The 23,560-nt window shown below is 44.3% G+C and overlaps 1 protein-coding gene across 1 annotated transcript in view; it reads right to left on the bottom strand.

The window, feature by feature from the left end:
- Positions 1-23,560, bottom strand: part of LOC110496654 (gamma-aminobutyric acid type B receptor subunit 2) — a 445,152-nt gene that overhangs the window by 81,298 nt on the left and 340,294 nt on the right. Inside the window, exons 9-13 of the mRNA XM_036953439.2 lie at positions 21,351-21,431; positions 19,895-20,045; positions 18,817-18,949; positions 10,944-11,051; positions 3,313-3,435 (exon numbers count right to left, since the gene is read on the bottom strand). Coding sequence (XP_036809334.2) covers positions 3,313-3,435; positions 10,944-11,051; positions 18,817-18,949; positions 19,895-20,045; positions 21,351-21,431 — 596 coding nt within the window. The remainder of the gene's footprint in view (positions 1-3,312; positions 3,436-10,943; positions 11,052-18,816; positions 18,950-19,894; positions 20,046-21,350; positions 21,432-23,560) is intronic.

Below are 23,560 nucleotides of genomic sequence, written 5' to 3'. Positions count from 1 at the left end.
TATGGAAAATGAAATCTCTCTCTCTCAATACCAGAGCGCTCTCTCAATTCAATTCAATTTCAATCCAATTCAATGGGCTTCATTGGCATGGGAAACATATGTTATCATTGCCAAAGAAAGTGAGGTATATAATATACAAAAGTGAAATAAACAATATAAATGAACAGTAAACATTACAATCACAGAAGTTCCACAAGAATAAAGACATTACAAATGTCATATTATGTACAGATAGAGTGTTGTAACGATGTGCAAATGGTTAAAGTACAAAAGGGAAAATGAAAATAAATAAACATAAATATGGAATGTATTTACAATGGTGTTTGTTCTTCGCTGGTTGCCCTTTTCTTGTGGAAACAGGTCACAAATCTTGCTGCTGTGGTGGCACACTGTGGTATTTCACCCAGTAGATATGGGAGTTTATCAAAATCGGGTTTGTTTTCAAATTCCTTGTGGATCTGTGTAATCTGAGGGAAATATGTGCCTCTAATATGATCATACATTGGGCAGGAGGTTAGGAAGTGCAGCTCAGTTTCCACCTCATTTTGTGGGCAGTGTGCACATGCCTCACTCACTCACTCACTCACTCACTCACTCACTCACTCGTTAGTGTTCTCCTGTCTCTTGGCCCAGTGGAGCCAGGCTCCTCAGGCTGCGGATCCTGAATTCCACAGCCCAGGCATGCAGAGCCACACCCAGGGGACAGGCTCATACTCAGAGAGGCTAATACATTCACTTCACTCCATTGACTTGGGACTGTGAGAACACTACATTGACTTGGGACTGTGAGAACACTACATTGACTTGGGACTGTGAGAACACTACATTGACTTGGGACTATGAGAACACTACATTGACTTGGGACTGTGAGAACACTACATTGACTTGGGACTGTGAGAACACTACATTGACTTGGGACTGTGAGAACACTACATTGACTTGGGACTGTGAGAACACTACATTGACTTGGGACTGTGAGAACACTACATTGACTTGGGACTGTGAGAACACTACATTGACTTGGGACTGTGAGAACACCACGGGTTGGAAGATTTTTACTCAGTGACCCAGAGTGTGAATGCGTTGTGACCCGCTGCTTTGGGGGCTGTAACCAGCTAAGCACTACTTATCATTTCAGAGGCATCTCGTTTAATTGAAGTCACAGAAAGGTAATTGGCTCCAAGGGAGAGTTTCATCCTTCCATCCCACCTTTTTCCTCCGCAGGACCAAGCAGAGCAAACAAACATGAAAAAGCAACAGCTTCACGTCGGGTCAATAGCATCAAAGAACTTTCAAAGAACCTCCCCCAACCCTCCTGGAATCCTCCCAGAATACACCACTGAGGGCCGCCTTTCATCACGACTCTGCACCCTGAACTTCCAATCCCACTGCTGATTTGTCGAAGGTCACCAGGGCTCTTTTAAACATCTCAACCAATTGCGTAAGGCGTTTAGGGAGGACGTTGCCCTGTCAGAAGCTCCGATCTTGACAGGAGCTGAGGAGGTGTCTGGAGGAGTTGAAAGGATTTCTTAATTAGCTCTGAACATCCACTTAGTCTGTACCCCCGGTGTACCCTGACTAGTCTGTGCCCACCGCCAACAACATCAAAGGCCAATCGACTTTGGAAGTCAAATTTAGATCTGTAATTCGGTTTGCTGTTAAACCGTGATGGTGGGATGGTAGTTAGTGGGCTGTCATGCAAACAGACTGTATTAGTGCTGTATTAGAAGAGCCTATTAAGATGTACAGTACAACCATGTTCATTTGTGGTGGATATTTGACTGATCAAAGTTTCGCTCCGGTCACAAGACACATAATACAGCATGCCCACTGTTACAGACACACAGAACAATAATCACAAGACACATAATACAGCATGCCCACTGTTACAGACACAGAACAATAATCACAAGACATATAATACAGCATGCCCACTGTTACAGACACACAGAACAATAATCACAAGACATATAATACAGCATGCCCACTGTTACAGACACACAGAACAATAATCACAAGACATATAATACAGCATGCCCACTGTTACAGACACACAGCACAATAATCACAAGACATATAATACAGCATGCCCACTGTTACAGACACACAGAACAATAATCACAAGACATATAATACAGCATGCCCACTGTTACAGACACACAGAACAATAATCACAAGACATATAATACAGCATGCCCACTGTTACAGACACACAGAACAATAATCACAAGACATATAATACAGCATGCCCACTGTTACAGACACACAGAACAATAATCACAAGACACATAATACAGCATGCCCACTGTTACAGACACACAGAACAATAATCACAAGACACATAATACAGCATGCCCACTGTTACAGACACACAGAACAATAATCACAAGACACATAATACAGCATGCCCACTGTTACAGACACACAGAACAATAATCACAAGACATATAATACAGCATGCCCACTGTTACAGACACACAGAACAATAATCACAAGACATATAATACAGCATGCCCACTGTTACAGACACACAGAACAATAATCAATCAACAACAATCATCTAGCCTCCTTTATCGTGTTCAGTGACCTAAATGACAGTTACAGCAGCAATATCAATCACAGTTTTAACAAAGCCAAACATTACAGTCACCATCTCTAACTACTAATCACTCATGACAGTTTGTGGTCCAAATATGGTGTGCCAGGATCCAAAAAGCCATTCACACTCCAAACAGTCCTGTCAAAGCAAAATCCACCCTTCAATCAATCCTGGCAAGGCTAAGTCCAACCGTAATCAACCCTAGCAAGGTGAAGTCCATCCCTCAACTAATCCTGGCAGAGCTGAGTCCACCAGCTCTCTACACATCGGCCCTTACCCAGTAGCAGGGGTAGAGGGATGCCAAGTGTTTCTTTGCGGCATGCCTTGCCAACACCCCACATCCCAGCTGGCTTGGTAAGGAGAGGGTCTGGCTAGCAGTGGAAGAGGACAGGAGGTGGCAGAGTGGCTCATATCCTCCTGAACCAAAAATAACCACAACGAAGCCTGCTGCTGATCTGGCCTCACTGGTGGACATGTTGGTGCCCCAGATCCAGAACCATTATCGCTATTAGAGAATCTAGTGGTGTCACCAAGATGTTGGTGTTAGATTGTGGTGAATAAGGGCCCAGCATTTTCCCCAGTCAGGAAATACTCTGGGTCCTTGCCCCCTATAATTATACGGGGCAGTTTTTCCCTGGAAAGGTCACATGACAAACGTGGTCAGAGTATGTTTTTGTTAATATAAATGGGAGAAAAATGGTGGTCAGATGTACCTCCAAGCTGTACTCCTCCACGGTCCTCTTCAGCGGATCAACGATCTGCCAGCAGATGAGGATGCACAGGTCAATCAGCAGCATCCCACCCACAATGATCAGCAGCTTCTGGTCCTTGATAATCTGGAGGGAAGAAGAGAAGAGAGAGAATGATAGGGGAGACAGGGTGAGAGAGGTGGCTGTAGGTACACTTTTAGAAAAGGGTGCCTGGAACCAAAAAGGGCTCTACCTGGAATCAAAAAGGGCTCTACCTGGAACCAAAAAGGGCACTACCTGGAACCAAAAAGGGCTCTACCTGGAACCAAAAAGGGCTCTTCCTGGAACCAAAAAGGGCTCTACCTGGAACCAAAAAGGGCTCTACCTGGAACCAAAAAGGGCTCTACCTGGAACCACAAAGGGCTCTACCTGGAATCAAAAAGGGCTCTTCCTGGAACCAAAAAGGGCTCTACCTGGAATCAAAAAGGGCTCTTCCTGGAACCAAAAAGGGCTCTACCTGGAACCAAAAAGGGCTCTACCTGGAACCAAAAAGGGCTCTACCTGGAACCAAAAAGGGCACTACCTGGAACCAAAAAGGGCTCTACCTGGAACCACAAAGGGCTCTACCTGGAATCAAAAAGGGCTCTTCCTGGAACCAAAAAGGGCTCTACCTGGAATCAAAAAGGGCTCTTCCTGGAACCAAAAAGGGCTCTACCTGGAATCAAAAAGGGCTCTTCCTGGAACCAAAAAGGGCTCTACCTGGAACCAAAAAGGGCTCTTCCTGGAACCAAAAAGGGCTCTACCTGGAACCAAAAAGGGCTCTACCTGGAACCAAAAAGGGCTCTACCTGGAACCAAAAAGGGCTCTACCTGGAACCAAAAAGGGCTCTACCTGGAACCACAAAGGGCTCTACCTGGAATCAAAAAGGGCTCTTCCTGGAATCAAAAAGGGCTCTACCTGGAACCAAAAAGGGCTCTACCTGGAACCAAAAAGGGCTCTACCTGGAACCACAAAGGGCTCTACCTGGAATCAAAAAGGGCTCTTCCTGGAATCAAAAAGGGCTCTTCCTGGAATCAAAAAGGGCTCTACCTGGAACCAAAAAGGGCTCTACCTGGAACCACAAAGGGCTCTACCTGGAATCAAAAAGGGCTCTTCCTGGAATCAAAAAGGGCTCTTCCTGGAATCAAAAAGGGCTCTACCTGGAACCAAAAAGGGCTCTACTTGGAATCAAAAAGGGCTCTTCCTGGAACCACGAAGGTAGCTCCTTTTTAAATGTAGGGAGGGTAGGGAGGGATGAGAGGTAGGATACAGTGAGCTGGTAAAAGACACCAACCCGAGCGGGAGTTGCATAAATCAACAAAGACCCTCTTTTGTGTTGGTGAACTTTAGAGGATGAAAGGTGGGCCACCCCGCCCCCTCCCGTCTGATCTTTATTTTGAACAGCGTTTGACCCCACCGCCGTCCACATCAAAGCAAAGGTCAGGAGAACACAGACATGGACGCACTTGAGAGAAATCATTTCATATAAATGATGTGGTCTCTCTTTAACACTCTCTCGCTCTCGCTCTCTCTCTCTCTCGCTCTCTCTCTCTCTCGCTCTCTCTCTCTCGCTCTCTCTCTCTCCACCGAATGGAATGGGGGATTGATTTAACACTTTCTCTCTCTCCACCGCCACAGACAGAAGACGGTGGACTCAGAATGGAATGGGGGATTGGTTTAACACTTTCTCTCTCTCCACCGCCACAGACAGAAGACGGTGGACTCAGAATGGAATGGGGGATTGATTTAACACTTTCTCTCTCTCCACCGCCACAGACAGAAGACGGTGGACTCAGAATGGAATGGGGGATTGGTTTAACACTTTCTCTCTCTCCACCGCCACAGACAGAAGACGGTGGACTCAGAATGGAATGGGGGATTGATTTAACACTTTCTCTCTCTCCACCGCCACAGACAGAAGACGGTGGACTCAGAATGGAATGGGGGATTGGTTTAACACTTTCTCTCTCTCCACCGCCACAGACAGAAGACGGTGGACTCAGAATGGAATGGGGGATTGGTTTAACACTTTCTCTCTCTCCACCGCCACAGACAGAAGACGGTGGACTCAGAATGGAATGGGGGATTGATTTAACACTTTCTCTCTCTCCACCGCCACAGACAGAAGACGGTGGACTCAGAATGGAATGGGGGATTGGTTTAACACTTTCTCTCTCTCCACCGCCACAGACAGAAGACGGTGGACTCAGAATGGAATGGGGGATTGATTTAACACTTTCTCTCTCTCCACCGCCACAGACAGAAGACGGTGGACTCAGAATGGAATGGGGGATTGGTTTAACACTTTCTCTCTCTCCACCGCCACAGACAGAAGACGGTGGACTCAGAATGGAATGGGGGATTGGTTTAACACATTCTCTCTCTCCACCGCCACGGAAGAATCATATCAGAAGATTGACCATGGTCTCATGTCCCTTTGGCCAAGACAGATGTCAAATTAATAAATGATCACATTCTGCTATTCCCAATGGGACATAGTGTTGTTGTGTACTGGATACAATATAAGATCCACACAGCACAGTACACTACCTACAGTATCTGAGTCAATCTGTATAGCTGTGCCCCATAATAAATAAATATGCTCTCTGCTCCCTGCTCTCCATTACATCAGGCCTGCTAACATTAGAGCTGGCTACATCAGGCCTGCTAACATTCAAGCTGGCTACATCAGGCCTGCTAACATTAGAGCTGGCTACATCAGGCCTGCTAACATTCGAGCTGGCTACATCAGGCCTGCTAACATTCGAGCTGGCTACATCAGGCCTGCTAACATTAGAGCTGGCTACATCAGGTCTGCTAACATTAGAGCTGGCTACATCTGGCCTGCTAACATTAGAGCTGGCTACATCAGGCCTACTAACATTAGAGCTGGCTACATCAGGCCTGCTAACATTAGAGCTGGCTACATCAGGCCTGCTAACATTAGAGCTGGCTACATCAGGCCTGCTAACATTAGAGCTGGCTACATCAGGCCTGCTAACATTAGAGCTGGCTACATCAGGCCTGCTAACATTAGAGCTGGCTACATCAGGTCTGCTAACATTAGAGCTGGCTACATCAGGCCTGCTAACATTAGAGCTGGCTACATCAGGTCTGCTAACATTAGAGCTGGCTACATCAGGCCTGCTAACATTAGAGCTGGCTACATCAGGCCTGCTAACATTAGAGCTGGCTACATCAGGTCTGCTAACATTAGAGCTGGCTACATCAGGCCTGCTAACATTAGAGCTGGCTACATCAGGCCTGCTAACATTAGAGCTGGCTACATCAGGCCTGCTAACATTAGAGCTGGCTACATCAGGCCTGCTAACATTAGAGCTGGCTACATCAGGCCTGCTAACATTAGAGCTGGCTACATCAGGCCTGCTTTCTTTTTTGCATTTTAAACGCTTCTGCGTACCCTGGTGACCGTATTTCTATATTCTACTGCTGATTCATCATTAAAAGCATGGGGATGTGGACTGTGTGAACTGTTGAATACACTGTGTACACTAGTTGTGATCAGGGAACAGAGCAGTATGCTTTCAAGGCCCTGATCCGTGGGGAATGGGATCGTCAGATATGATCAAACGTTTGCATAGGGATGTGTATTTATTTTAGTATGAAATACACAGCTCATATCAGATCATGTACACAGGCGTGAGGTCACTGTTCTGTGAAAGCTTGTACATATATTATATTATGTGGACACTATGTGCACTATGTTTTGTCTTCTTTATGTGTGTACACATTAGTGTGTGTGTGTGTGTGTGTGTGTGTGTGTGAGAGAGAGAGAGTGTGTGTGTGTGTGTGTGTGTGTGTGTGTGTGTGTGTGTGTGTGTGTGTGTGTGTGTGTGTGTGTGTGTGTGTGCAATGGTGTATCTCACTATGTGCACGTTCAAGAATACTCTAAAGTAAATCTCAGAGACAGACTACCAGGCAGTCACGGAGGGAGGCTGCAGAGCAGCCTGTTTGATTGACAGGCCCTGTGCTTACCCAACACTGAACCAGGCCTCTTTAAGGAGTGAAGGAGTGCTGTGCTAACCTTACAGAGTGGAACCCTTATTGAGCACACCCTGATTTCTTCTCTCTGAGGGAGGGGGGAAGGAGGGACGGAGATGGAGGGACTGGCGAAAGGACGGAGGGATTGATGAAGAGATGGCAAACATCACTGGGGTTCCATGGCGAACCCCCAGCAACACTCTGATGACTGACAACAGCTATCACTTCACTCAGCCAAAGCCCCTGCACTCAATCAGTGTGTGTGTGGAGGGAGGGAGCTAGGTTAACTGCTGCCGACAGACAGATCCTGGCCCTGCTGAACCACCAGGGAATAGGTCTTTAGATTTAAGGGCTGTCTAGCTCCACCTGGGGAGCACTCAGTTTAGTCTCTCTGCTCTGATGGAGGAGGAGGAGGAACAAGAAGAGGAGGAAGAGGAGGATGAACAAGAAGAGGAGGAGTAGGAACAAGAGGAAGAGGAGAAACAAGAAGAAGAAGAGGAGGAACAAGAAGAGGAGGAAGAAGAGGAAGAAGAAGCGGAGGAGGAGGAAGAGAGGAGAAAAAACTGAGACTGCATAATTGCCATAGCAACACATTTCACAGGAGCAAGAGCTGTTTTGTTTTTCTTTGAATTACAAATCAAAAATATCTATTTTTAGATGTTAACACAAAAGATCCTCCCTTTTTTAGCACATCTGAAGATATCAAAACGTGTTTGTGTTTGAGATGACCGCAGACTTAAAGGAGAGATGCAGACCAGCACTGACCCTGTCTCTTTCCATCTTTAAATCTCTCTCTCTCTCTTTCTCTCTGCCTCCCACGCACTCTCTCTCTCCCACTCTCTCTGACAGCTCTCCCACACTCCCTCCTGCAGCCGTTGCCATCCGACACATCTATCCAGGATGTGATGTGAGGTGGACTACAAATATCAAAAGGCCAGCAGAGATGCAGCCACAGAGGCCTGGCAAGCCTTTACATAATCACACCAGCTACACAAGCATATTGTGTCAGATAGATATTGGTTTGCTGTTTTGTCTTTCCATTGAAGAGAGGAATTGAAATATGTCAATCAAAAACAGGTCAGTGGGTAGAGTGTGTGTTACAGAAAAGCACACACACGTACGGACGCAAGAATGCAAACACACAAGCATGCGCGCAAGCACACAAACACATAGCCCTTTAATCCTGTAAAACACTGCAGGCTTAAACAACGAGATGAATCACCACTCTCCCTGATGATCGGCCAGTCTCGCACAGCAGTAACAGAAACCCCACACACATTCCATCAGGTTCACCACGGGGAGCATGTGTGTGTGCTTGTGTGCGTGTGCACTGAACATAGAACAAAAGGTGTGTGTGGTAAATTCTTTAGAGCTTGAGTCAATCTCTAGCTTGGCTTCTTCAGCTTGACTTTTTCTAGAGAAAGGTCGCAGCAGCAGCATATACCCAGGGGGAGCTCCAGCTGTCCCTGAACTGTACACTGTGTGTGTGTGTGTGTGTGTGTGTGTGTGTGTGTGTGTGTGTGTGTGTGTGTGTGTGTGTGTGTGTGTGTGTGTGTGTGTGTACAGTCTGAGCTGAGCAGAGTGTCTGTAATGCTTTTTGTGGCTGGATCGTTGCAGCTCCTCTGGGGCTTGGGGTGACTGAGTGGGGCTAACAACCTGCCTTACTGCTGGGTCTCCCACTGGGAGAAAAACACCACTTCTTAGGTCTGCTACAGTAGTTACTCAGTTACACACATGTAGTTTGAGGAAATGTTTTGGTTGAAAAAGACCATCACCAAGTGTAAAAGGTGCTGGTTTAGATCCCGGCGCCTCTGTTAGAAGACGTGGTAGTGACCAGTAGGAAACTGATCATATTAAATGACATGGGAGGAGATGGCTGCCGTTTTACATAATATTCCTGCCACCGTCTCTTATGTCCGAAAATAGCTTTTTCATATCAGGGCAGCGATTACTCACCTCGTACTGGACGAACATATATATTTTCTTTAACGAGTGGGACGAGAAGGATTTACTTCAGACACCCGACAAGGCCAACATCCCAGTAATTCACATGAGAAGGAGACAGAGATATCTGGGACGTAGATCGGGGTGCCTTGTAAGGATCTGACGGCAAGTGGGTAATCTGCCTCTACCACCAGTCCTATTAGACAACATACAATCATTAGATAACGAAATAGACGAGCTACAATCACAAATATCATACCAACGGGACATTTAAAAACTGTAATATCTTATGTTTCACTGAGTTGTGCATGGATAACATACAGCTGTCGGGTTTTGCGCTGCATCGGCAAGATAGAACAGCCGCCTCCGGTAAGACAAGGGGTGGCGGTCTGTATATTTGTAAACAACAGCTGGTGCACAAAATCTAATATTAAGGAAGCCTTGAGGTTTCGCTCGCGTGAGGGATAGTATCTCATGATGAGCTGTAGACCACACTATTTACCAAGAGAGTTTTCATCTATATTTTCGTAGCTGTCTATTTACCATCACAAACCGATGTTGGCACTAAGACCGCACTCAGTGAGCTGTATAAGCAAACAGGAAAACTAAACATGGTTGCATCACTTCCTGGTACGGCAACTGCTCGGCCCCGTTGGCCGCAAGGCACTATCGAGGGTAGTGCGTACGGCCCAGTACATCGCTGGGGCCAAGCTTCCTGCCATCTAGGACCTAAATACCTGAGCAACATTGTGACAGGCAGCAACCTAGAATCTCCCCTTGTGATTGCTACTTGATAACCAGATTGTGATAGGGCTGCATACTTTGCAAACCCTGAAAATGTGGTCAGAAACAATATCACATAACAGTCCCTCCCCTTCTCTCTTCTACGCCTTCTTCTTCTTCTCCCTCCATTTATTTTTTATCTGACATAATGCATGTGTAGTGACACAGCAATCAGTGGCATAAGAAGCGCTAGCTGCTGTTAACCAGTGAGGATTTCTCTATCAGAGTCCATAATGGCCAATTATGGTTCTAGGCTCCTGCGTTATGCTTGAGTGCAGCCAGCCTCAGCAGACCAGACCGTGTGACTACCACAATATACTGCTGCTTGTTCACAGCAACAGAAAACACTCTCTTCCTTCAATTAACTGGTTTACACAAAAAAACAAAATGACCTTGGCTAGTCTGATGTTGATAGTCTTTTCTAAAGAAGGAGAGTTAGCATGTTAATCCGGCATGTGCGCTCCGTTGCTCATAAAGCAGGTCCCATACCTGTGGCTGTAAACGTTCACTTTGAAATTGATTTGACTGAATGGAAATAGAAAGGGACCCCATTCACCTCATTCATAAGACAAGGCAATTGTCAACGCTGGTGCAAAATGATGATGATATGGTGATAATAGTAATAATAATGATAATAATTAATCATCATCATTCCACATAATACCATTTCAGTAAAAACACACGTCACTACTTTCTGCTGTTGGCCATCGTTTTGGCCGTGAGACCACACAGGTAGTGATTTATGTTTTTTTTTCCACTACTATTTTTTGCTTGTTTATTAGATAAGGTACAGATAGATAGGAAAGACAGGAAGAGTAGCAATGGGTTGGATTGGAATCCATGCTGCAGCAGTGTTCCATGGGCAGCAGCTCACTGCGTTCTCTCACCTTTTTCTTCATCTTGACGTTCTTGAAGATAGCATGGACTCTCCAGGTCTTGGCAAACATGGCACCAAACGCTGTTGTGTAGCCCACAATGAGGATCCATGTTCGCACCTGCAAGACGAGGACAGAAACAGTCAAAAGCTGTCAAAGAGCTGGACTAAAACAAAGATCTAGACTGACAAGATGTTAGGATTTATTTTTTCTTAGCCGACAAATTCACCAAAAGCTCTAAAAGTGCACTATAAATAGTCAGAATCCTTTCATAATTCCATGAAAGTGAATGTGCAAACTTCAGAGGAAGTCGTATACTAGGATCATGGCTGTCAACCTTATGCATATGTGCTATTAAAAAGAGACCTAGCAGCCTCTCCCTACTTGAAATCCAAGGATATTAAAACAAACCAAATACTATGGTGCCTTCTGTAGGCTATATCTGTATTTAGAATGAGTTGTAACTAAATAAGAGCAACAAAGCTATATCCTGTAATAACTCCCACAGTATCTAATTTAACAAGCCGGAAAAACACTACTTTAACACCCACTGCACTAAATGCTGTTTGTGTTTGTTTGTCTGTCTGTTGAAAAGCATTCTTGGCAGGGAGGCAGAGTCACAATAGAACAGACCAAGGCAGGAGATTCAGCAGCAACCCTATTCTCCCCCCTGTGTTGCTTGAGGAAAATAGGAGCCCTACTGAAAGAGACTGTTCTAGGGGCCCCTTGACAAATGACTAGGTCTGGTCTGTGTGGGGGATGAAAAAGATATATGACCCTAAATGACATCAAAGTTTATTAGTTGCGTACATCGATTTGAAGATGCTATTGCTGGTGCAGCGTAATACCTATGTTTCTAGCTCCAACAGTGCAGTAATACCTATGTTTCTAGCTCCAACAGTGCAGTAATACCTATGTTTCTAGCTCCAACAGTGCAGTAATACCTATGTTTCTAGCTCCAACAGTGCAGTAATACCTATGTTTCTAGCTCCAACAGTGCAGTAATACCTATGTTTCTAGCTCCAACAGTGCAGTAATACCTATGTTTCTAGCTCCAACAGTGCAGTAATACCTATGTTTCTAGCTCCAACAGTGCAGTAATACCTATGTTTCTAGCTCCAACAGTGCAGTAATACCTATGTTTCTAGCTCCAACAGTGCAGTAATACCTATGTTTCTAGCTCCAACAGTGCAGTAATACCTATGTTTCTAGCTCCAACAGTGCAGTAATACCTATGTTTCTAGCTCCAACAGTGCAGTAATACCTATGTTTCTAGCTCCAACAGTGCAGTAATACCTATGTTTCTAGCTCCAACAGTGCAGTAATACCTATGTTTCTAGCTCCAACAGTGCAGTAATACCTATGTTTCTAGCTCCAACAGTGCAGTAATACCTATGTTTCTAGCTCCAACAGTGCAGTAATACCTATGTTTCTAGCTCCAACAGTGCAGTAATACCTATGTTTCTAGCTCCAACAGTGCAGTAATACCTATGTTTCTAGCTCCAACAGTGCAGTAATACCTATGTTTCTAGCTCCAACAGTGCAGTAATACCTATGTTTCTAGCTCCAACAGTGCAGTAATACCTATGTTTCTAGCTCCAACAGTGCAGTAATACCTATGTTTCTAGCTCCAACAGTGCAGTAATACCTATGTTTCTAGCTCCAACAGTGCAGTAATACCTATGTTTCTAGCTCCAACAGTGCAGTAATACCTATGTTTCTAGCTCCAACAGTGCAGTAATACCTAGCAATACAAAACAATCCACACAAAATCCAACAAATGAAAAGAAAGTAATTAAGAAATGTTGGAACGACTTCAATTAACAACACAAATAGTACTGGAACAGTAATCCAAATCCAATGTGTGTATACACCGGATGAATTTACACATTATATACTAAGAATGATATGTACAGCAGTATATATATTATAGTGGGAGAATGATATGTACAGCAGTAGATATGTTATAGTGGGAGAATGATATGTACAGCAGTAGATATATTATAGTGGGAGAATGATATGTACAGCAATAGATATGTTATAGTGGGAGAATGATATGTACAGCAGTAGATATGTTATAGTGGGAGAATGATATGTACAGCAGTAGATATATTATAGTGGGAGAATGATATGTACAGCAGTAGATATATTATAGTGGGAGAATGATATGTACAGCAGTAGATATGTTATAGTGGGAGAATGATATGTACAGCAGTAGATATATTATAGTGGGAGAATGATATGTACAGCAGTAGATATATTATAGTGGGAGAATGATATGTACAGCAGTAGATATATTATAGTGGGAGAATGATATGTACAGCAGTAGATATGTTATAGTGGGAGAATGATATGTACAGCAGTAGATATATTATAGTGGGAGAATGATATGTACAGCAATAGATATGTTATAGTGGGAGAATGATATGTACAGCAGTAGATATGTTATAGTGGGAGAATGATATGTACAGCAGTAGATATATTATAGTGGGAGAATGATATGTACAGCAGTAGATATGTTATAGTGGGAGAATGATATGTACAGCAGTAGATATGTTATAGTGGGAGAATGATATGTACAGCAGTAGATATATTATAGTGGGAGAATGATATGTACAGCAGTAGATATGTTATAGTGGGAGAATGATATGTACAGCAGTAGATATATTATAGTGGGAGAATGATATGTACAGCAATAGATATGTTATAGTGGGAGAATGATATGTACAGCAGTAGATATGTTATAGTGGGAGAATGATATGTACAGCAGTAGATATATTATAGTGGGAGAATGATATGTACAGCAGTAGATATATTATAGTGGGAGAATGATATGTACAGCAGTAGATATGTTATAGTGGGAGAATGATATGTACAGCAGTAGATATATTATAGTGGGAGAATGATATGTACAGCAGTAGATATATTATAGTGGGAGAATGATATGTACAGCAGTAGATATATTATAGTGGGAGAATGATATGTACAGCAGTAGATACAGTGCCTTGCGAAAGTATTCGGCCCCCTTGAACTTTGCGACCTTTTGCCACATTTCAGGCTTCAAACATAAAGATATAAAACTGTATTTTTTTGTGAAGAATGAACAACAAGTGGGACACAATCATGAAGTGGAACGACATTTATTGGATATTTCAAACTTTTTTAACAAATCAAAAACTGAAAAATTGGGCGTGCAAAATTATTCAACCCCCTTAAGTTAATACTTTGTAGCGCCACCTTTTGCTGCGATTACAGCTGTAAGTCGCTGGGGTATGTCTATCAGTTTTGCACATCGAGAGACTGACATTTTGCCCATTCCTCCTTGCAAAACAGCTCGAGCTCAGTGAGGTTGGATGGAGAGCATTTGTGAACAGCAGTTTTCAGTTATTTCCACAGATTCTCGATTGGATTCAGGTCTGGACTTTGACTTGGCCATTCTAACACCTGGATATGTTTATTTTTGAACCATTCCATTGTAGATTTTGCTTTATGTTTTGGATCATTGTCTTGCTGGAAGACAAATCTCCGTCCCAGTCTCAGGTCTTTTGCAGACTCCATCAGGTTTTCTTCCAGAATGGTCCTGTATTTGGCTCCATCCATCTTCCCATCAATTTTAACCATCTTTCCTGTCCCTGCTGAAGAAAAGAAGGCCCAAACCATGATGCTGCCACCACCATGTTTGACAGTGGGGATGGTGTGTTCAGGGTGTTGCTTTTACGCCAAACATAACGTTTTGCATTGTTGCCAAAAAGTTACATTTTGGTTTCATCTGACCAGAGCACCTTCTTCTACATGTTTGGTGTGTCTCCCAGGTGGCTTGTGGCAAACTTTAAACAACACTTTTTATGGATATCTTTAAGAAATGGCTTTCTTCTTGCCACTCTTCCATAAAGGCCAGATTTGTGCAATATACGACTGATTGTTGTCCTATGGACAGAGTCTCCCACCTCAGCTGTAGATCTCTGCAGTTCATCCAGAGTGATCATGGGCCTCTTGGCTGCATCTCTGATCAGTCTTCTCCTTGTATGAGCTGAAAGTTTAGAGGGACGGCCAGGTCTTGGTAGATTTGCAGTGGTCTGATACTCCTTCCATTTCAATATTATCGCTTGCACAGTGCTCCTTGGGATGTTTAAAGCTTGGGAAATCTTTTTGTATCCAAATCCGGCTTTAAACTTCTTCACAACAGTATCTCGGACCTGCCTGGTGTGTTCCTTGTTCTTCATGATGCTCTCTGCGCTTTTAACGGACCTCTGAGACTATCACAGTGCAGGTGCATTTATACGGAGACTTGATTACACACAGGTGGATTTTATTTATCATCATTAGTCATTTAGGTCAACATTGGATCATTCAGAGATCCTCACTGAACTTCTGGAGAGAGTTTGCTGCACTGAAAGTAAAGGGGCTGAATAATTTTGCACGGCCAATTTTTCAGTTTTTGATTTGTTAAAAAAGTTTGAAATATCCAATAAATGTCGTTCCACTTCATGATTGTGTCCCACTTGTTGTTGATTCTTCACAAAAAAATACAGTTTTATATCTTTATGTTTGAAGCCTGAAATGTGGCAAAAGGTCGCAAAGTTCAAGGGGGCCAAATACTTTCGCAAGGCACTGTATATTATAGTGGGAGAATGATATGTACAGCAGTAGATATATTATAGTGGGAGAATGATATGTACAGCAGTAGATATATTATAGTGGGAGAATAATATGTACAGCAGTAGATATATTACTAATAAATAAACTCACCTTTCTACTGACTCTGAAAAACACCAAAAGAAAGATTCTCAGGCTCCCTGCTCATCTGCGTGAACGTGCCTTAGGCATGTAGCAAGGAGACATGAGGATTGCAGATGTGGCCAGGGAAATAAATTGCAATGTCCGTACTGAGACGCCTAAGACAGCACTACAGAGAGACAGGACGGACAGCTGATCGTCCTCGCAGTGGCAGACCACATGTAACAACACCTGCACAGGATCGGTACATCCGAACATCACACCTGCAGGATAGGTACAGGGTGGCAACAACAACTGCCAGAGTTACACCAGGAACGCACAATCCCTCCATCAGTGCTCAGACTGTCAGCAATAGGCTGAGAGAGGCTGGACTGAGGGCTTGTAGGCCTGTTGTAAGGCAGGTCCTCACCAGACATCACCGGCAACTACGTTGCCTAAGGGCACAAACCCACCGTCGCTGGACCAGACAGGACTGGCAAAAAGTGCTCTTCACTGATGAGTCGCGGTTATGTCTCACCAGGGGTGAGAGTCGGATTTGCGTTTATCGTCGAAGGAATGAGCTTTACACTGAGGCCTGTACTCTGAAGCGGGAATGATTTGGAGGTGGAGGGTCAGCATCATCGGACTGAGCTTGTTGTCATTGCAGGCAATCTCAATGCTGTGCGTTACAGGGAAGACATCCTCCTCCCTCATGTGGTACCCTTCTTGCAGGTTCATCCTGACATGACCCTCCAGCATGACAATGCCACCAGCCTTGTTGCTCGTTCTGTGCATGATTTCCTGCAAGACAGGAATGTCAGTGTTCTGCCATGGCCAGCGAAGAGCCCGGATCTCAATCCCATTGAGCACGTCTGGGACCTGTTGGATCGGAGGGTGAGGGCTAGGGCCATTCCCCTCAGAAATGTCCGGGAACTTGCAGGTGCCTTGGTGGAAGAGTGGGGTAACATCTCACAACAAGAACTGGCAAATCTGGCGCAGTCCATGAAGAGGAGATGCAGTGCAGTACTTAATGCAGCTGGTGGCCACACCAGATACTGACTGTTACTTTTGATTTTGACCCCCCCTTTGTTCAGGGACGCATTATTCCATTTATGTTAGTCACATGTCTGTGGAACTTGTCCAGTTTATGTCTCAGTTGTTGAATCTTGTTATATATACAAATATTTACACATGTTAAGTTTGCTGAAAATAAAAGCAGTTGACAGTGAGAGGACTTTCTTTTTTTGCTGAGTTTATATGAACTAAAATGCAATGTACAGTAGTAGCAATATTACAATGAGTTATGTTGAGAATACAGTATATAAATACACAGTAGAAACCCCATAGCGAAATGGTAGATTACTTTCTGATGGCTTTGAGATGGCTATAAGCTGTTTATCAGTCTCTCGGTCCAGGCTTTGATGCCTGTACTGTCTCTGCCTTCTAGATGATAGCGGGGTGAACAGGCTATGGCTCGGGTGACAGAGTTCCTTGAGGTCCTTGATGATCTTCTTGGCCTTCCTGTGACACATGGTGCTGTAGATGTCCTGGACGGCAGGCAGTGTGCACCAAGTAAATGCGTTGGGCGGACCGCAGAGCCTTGTGGTTGTGGACTGTGCCAGGTGATGCTCTCAATGGCTCTCAATGGTACATTTGTAAAAGTTCATGAGTGTCTTTAGGGGTCATGCCAAATGTCTTCAGCCTCCTGAGGTTGAAGAGGTGCTGTTGCGCCTTTCTTTACCACATTGTCTGTGTGAAGGGACCATTTCAGGTCGTCAGTGATGTGCCGACAGTGGAACTTTTGACCCTCTGCACTGCGGCCCCATCAATGTGGACAGGGGCATGCTCTCTCTGCTGTCTCCTGTAGTCCACAATCAGCTCCTTCCTTTTGTTGACGTTGAGGTTATTTTCCTGGCTCCACTCTGCCTAGGCACTCACCTCCTCCCTGTAGGCTGTCTCGTCGTTGTTGGTAATTAGACCTACCACTGTTGTGTCGTCACTGTTGTGTAGCCAGCTCTCCTGTGGGCTACGACCACTCTCTTTCTCCTTCCCATTGAGGAGCAATGGCGCACTAGATAAAATACTGCCCTTGCTTGTTTTTAGAGTTTAAACTGGAATATACTTTTTTTTTACTCAAAAGGTAGCCTATTTGGTGTTCCTGTGTGTGGGTGTTTATGTGGGGCGAGGGAGGGGGAAGAGGGCAAAAAAGACAGCAAGAGAGGGATAGAGAAAGAGATAACAAAAAAACAATTACAGCAGCCATACAAAGAAAACAGTGCATATTGATTGGTTGGATCACATACTTTTCCTCAGCACTTCCTCTCTGATGTGACAGCCTCCATTTTGGATTGTTTTGGCTGAGGTGAGCCGGGCAGGCAGGCAGGCACTCGATGGCAGTTGATATGTGCTGCGCCACCCGCCTAGCTAACATTATTTATCTCTGTGGGTCCTGGTCAAAAGCAGTGCACTATATAGGGAATAGGGGGCCATTTGGGACGCAAACCAGTTATCGCTGTAATCAAACCTGTTTAATTAAACCAGAGGCTATGATAGTCACGTTCAAACGCTTGCTGTGGGAGCAGGAGTTTAATGTGCTCCATGTTAGGAAAGACCCAGGGACTGATCCAATCAACTCCCATTATATGAAGTCCCATCCCCTTCCTCCCGAGTGACACAGCGGTCTAAGGCACTGCATCTCAGTACTAGAGGCGTTACTACAGACACACTGGTTTGAATCAACGATGCGGTGCACAATTGGCCCAGCGTCGTCCGGGTTTGGCCGGTGTAGGCCGGCATTGTAAATAAGAATTTGTTCTTAACTGACTTGCCTAGTTAAATAAAGGTTAAAATGTAATTCTGAAGGGAGGAAGAGAATGTTAGCTAGTGTGCATTAGCATTAGCCTGGTTCTTACACCTTTTGAAGGGATGAAGAAAATACTTTTGGAAGTAGGAAAAGAATGATAGCTAATAGCTGGCGTTAGTCTGGGATGCACACCTTTTGAAGGGGATCAAGAGAGAATGCAAGCTAGCGTTAGAGTGGATCGCACACCTTTCGATGGGGGAGAAGACAGAAGAGAATGATATAGTATTAGCCTAGTGTTAGCCTGGGATCTTACACGTCATTAGCACAGCATATATGGGGTTCTAGCTGTACAGGTTATATACTCACAGTACACAAGGCCTCAAACTCTTTGTCGGACACCAAGGCGCCGTCCAGGCCGAAGAGGAAGATGGAGGAGTAGGAGAGCATTCCACCCAGGATGATAAGGTTGTTCATGTAGGGACTGGACATCTTGATCAGTCTGTAGGGAGAGGAGAGGAGCATGTACAGCAAGGTTTGGAATTGTGAGAGGAACACAGAGCTCCAAAACTGAAAAACTCAGAAGGACCATTTTAACATTGAAACATGTTTTATATAACAGTGCATGTGGAATGCAGTAACAGCAGCGGAGCGACTTGGGGGAACAGAGTTCCAAATGTGTTTTTGTCTTGGTGAATGCGCTATTTTCCCTATATTTCCCCCCACATGGGCCAACCTCCTAGCAATTTGAGTTCTAGCCAATGTGCTTCAGCCCCTTGCCAATTGAGTGACAGCTAGCAAGGTGCACACACAGCAGAGCGAGAGACTGAGCAATGATGTGGTGCACATACAGTATCTGCACAATTTTTGGAGACCACTTTTTGCTAGTGAGTGCTATTTTCAGAACTACTGGCTAAAAAGTATACAAAAGTACTGGTGAATGGATTTAACATTAGGACTGGGGGAGGGGAATCTAATTCTAGATCTGTACCGAGAAGAAACTTCCCCCCGGAGCTCTACTAGTCTAGATAGCACTAGTCCACCAAACTCCAAGTTTTCCTGACTCCATAGTATGGAAAGGCTCCTTGATGTTGTCAGCACAATGCTTTGATAACGAAGTGGGCTGTACTTTGATTGGTTCTCCTCTGTGTCTTTGTCACTCAAACACCAACATAGACAACCACACACAGCCTCAGAACGCCACCCACTTCCAACACAACTGTTGGATTTCCAAATCCAAACAACGTCTCAGAAAGGTCTCAGAAAACAATGTTTGAGAGAACCAATCAAAGCTCAACTAATTTCTGCGCAAATACTGCATTTACAATGGACTCCTGTCCGGGAACAGTGTGTCACAGCTCTCCCTTGCTGTGTACCACGTGAGTGGTGTCAGCTAGGCTACAGCTCTACCCACTCCTCCCCCCATTCCCCTCCCTCTTCCACTGACCTGTGGTTGCGGTTCTTGATGTTGAAGAAGAGGAATGCCCCTGCCATGAGCATGCCCAGGATGGTGATAACAGACAAGATGCTGTAGAGGGGTACGTTGATGTTGCGACGCTGCAGACGCACAAACGTACGGTCCTTAGGAGGCTCCACCCCTGAAATGAAGAGGAGGAACTCAGTTTGCCATATAAAAACAAGTATAATAATGACTTCTACAGGGGAAGGAAAGACAACCAAAAAGAGCCCTCACCAGTATTTAACATTGAAAAACAACTCCACAAGAAGGGGAAAAGAAAAATAAGTTGATTTGGAGGATCCACTCCGGAACGAAGACGAGGACATTCACAGACCCACTGGCAAAAACTGGTTGAATCAACATTGTTTTCACGTCATTTCAGCAACATTCAAAATAATATGATGACGTTGGATTGATGTGGAAAAGTGATTGGATTTGCAAAAAATTCATCAACGTTAGGGAATTTCATATTTTTTCCACCCAACTTTTAACCTAAATCCAATAACATAGTGCTTTTTTGGGGGGTGAATTTATATTAGTTGACAACTCAATCAAATGTAAATCGAACCTAGATGTGGAACTGACGTCTGTGCCCAGTGGGGATGTTCCTAGCCTGAGAAATGTACAATAACCCACAGAGAATTCTTTAGATTTCTCTGTGGGGGCGGCAGGGTAGCCTAGTGGTGTGGTGGACTAGTAACCGAAAAGTTGCAAGTTCAAATCCCAGAGCTGACAAGGTACAAATCTGTTGTTCTGCCCCTGAACAGGCAGTTAACCCACTGTTCCTAGGCCATCGTTGAAAATTAGAATTTGTTCTTAACTGACTTGCCTAGGTAAATAAAATATTTGAAGTGTATCCATTTATCCAGTGACTTTGATTCTACAGTATGTAAAGTACTGAACACTTCTACAGGAGAAGGACAGATCCAAAATTAACCCTCACCATTAGGCTACTTAACATTGGAAAACGCCTCAATTTGGCTACTTTCTTATCAGCTGTGTAAATGTACCTCCATACAGAATCGGTTGTCTTGGTGAGCGACCGTTGTTTCTTATGTTTGCCCGTTCCTTTCCTCTCTGTGTCTTTGTGCCCATCGATTTCAACGTCTCATCTTACTGAGCTATCTTATGGTGGTTTGACACATAGAAACAAATGTTTTGGCTGTCCCAGAGTGTGTTTGTATGGGACTACAGGGAGGGAGGGGAGGGGTTTCTTGTCAACACAAGAAAACATAGTGTAATAAAAATGCTGGTAAATAATTCAACATAGAATGATTGATTGAGAGGAGCGTACTGGATGCCCTGTGTGTGCGCGTACAAGCACGCATGCACAAACACACACACACACACACACACACACACACACACACACACACACACACACACACACACACACACACACACACACACACACACACACACACACAATCTCATGTGTACTTACCTTGGAACCTCATCGTGTTGTTGATGAGATCCAGGACATCAGCAATAGCGTTGTACTCTCCAACCTTCACCTCCTGCCCCTCTGTTAGGAACACAACCAGGAAAGGCGTCAGTTAGGACAGCATGTGGACAACACTTTGGACAACTTTCTCTTTCAGTCAACTAGACAGCTCTCGCTGTAAAATTGCAGAGATCTGACCCAAAATAACTGTAACATTTCAAATAAGACAATATCTATTCCAAAACGAATGAGGAATACCGCAGAGTGAGTTCTCATTTACAGCTTGTGTGTTTTAGCTAAGCGTGGAAATCAGTGATTAGATCAAGCTAACAGAGAGTAATGGCATTGGGTTAATGGTTGTGATACAGATTGGTATAATGGCTAGCAACAGTAACGTACTGGGGTGTATTCGTTTGTACCCTCTGTAGCAAACAGTAGTGAAACGCTTTGCAACTGAAAACGTTTTGCAAAGAAAATTAGTGTTTTTTATTGGACAAGTTCAGGTTAGTCCTTCTCCGTTTTAGCCAATTTGCTTCCATTTGTTTCCTAGTGAATACACCCCGCACAAACTATACACACATTACCGGAGAACAAATCTCCAGTGAAAAAAACAATCGTAAAAATAAAAGCAACAATAAATAAAAACAATAGTATGCTGGCAATGGTAATGCAATACATTGGCATTTTCACAGATACAGTAAAATGAGTCTAAATTGTGATTTATCCTGAGCCATAACACAAACCTCTCTCTTGAGCGCTATTTAAAACAGCCATTTCCTTCAAGAGACGTCTTAAAAGCTGATACAGGGCTCTATGCCTAAGTTTAAAAATGTATGTGTGTATTACAGGCTCTGTATTGACCCTGTCACACACAGCAGCTCCATCACTCTCCTTCTCATACAAATGGGTGAACAGTTACACTCAGCACACAGGGGGAGGGGGGATATGAGGGGAGACGATTCGACTCTCGGTCTCTCCCTCGGTCTCTTTACAGTGTGAGGCTTGATAACAAATGTAAATGTTGGTTCTGTGTCAGATACACATAAACACTACGCAATTATGACTACTACGTCCCTGAGCTGTTGCTGCTATGTTAGCGCAAAACCTTCACCCAACTTCTGAAATTACGTTTCACATCTGTTTGTTCAATTACCTCCTTCATTACTGTAAATCAGATACAGATTGAAACACTAGCCTGATCCCATATCTGTTTGGCGTGACGACCATAGGAGCGGGCAATACAGCACAAACAGATCTGGGATCAGTGCATTTCTGTTAATCACATTCAGATTGATGAACCCAGAGGTTCCAGACACAGAGGTGCTGATACACTAGCTTGATCACAGATATGTTCGTCCATAGGAGTTGGCAAGACAGCACAAACAGATCTGGGATCAAGCTAATGATGCACTGTTTATGCTGCCCATGTATAGCAGGGTGACTTCCGTCCCTGTCTACCTGACCTAGGTTGAAGACTTAAAAAATATAGATATATTCATTTTTTTAAACCTCTTTTTCTCTCCAATTGGTAGTTACAGTCTTGTCTCATCGCTGCAACTCCCATACAGACTCGGGAGAGGCAAAGGTCGAGAGCCGTATTGCTTCTTCACACAATGCCCACTTAACCCGGATCCCAGCCGCACCAATGTGTCGGAGGAAACGACGTACACCTGGCGACCGTGTCAATATGCATTGCACCCAGCCCGCCACAGGAGTCGTTAGTGTGCAATGGGACAAGAACATCCCTACCTGCCAATCCGTCCCCTAACCCAGGCCAATTGTGTGCCGCCCTGTTCCCTATATAGTACACTACTATTGACCAAGGCCCATAGGAAATAGGGTACCATTTGGGATGCAGGGTTATTCTCTACAGCTGTCCCAATCAAACCTACGTCATCCTACCATCTCAGCACTCTATTGCTGGAGATGACAGAACGTGAATTTCATTCAATAATGAATTAACCTTCATATAGCTTTAAACTTAGGGGGAAACACCTTTACATCTCTCTACACTGGCTCAGACGCTTGTCCAATGTGGCAGGGCATGCAAACAATTACAGACTACCAAGGGAAGCACAGCCACAAACTGCCCAGTGCCACGAGCCTACCAGGCGAGCTAAATTACTTCTATGCTCGCTTCGAGACAAGTAACACTGAAGCATGCATGAGAGCATCAGCTGTCCCGGACGACTGTGTGATCACGCTCTCCG

Source organism: Oncorhynchus mykiss, chromosome 18 (assembly GCF_057628025.1).
Source record: "Oncorhynchus mykiss isolate SJ-2025 chromosome 18, ASM5762802v1, whole genome shotgun sequence".
Classification (NCBI taxonomy): domain Eukaryota; kingdom Metazoa; phylum Chordata; class Actinopteri; order Salmoniformes; family Salmonidae; genus Oncorhynchus; species Oncorhynchus mykiss.
This window is presented reverse-complemented; position numbering and strand designations above follow the sequence as displayed.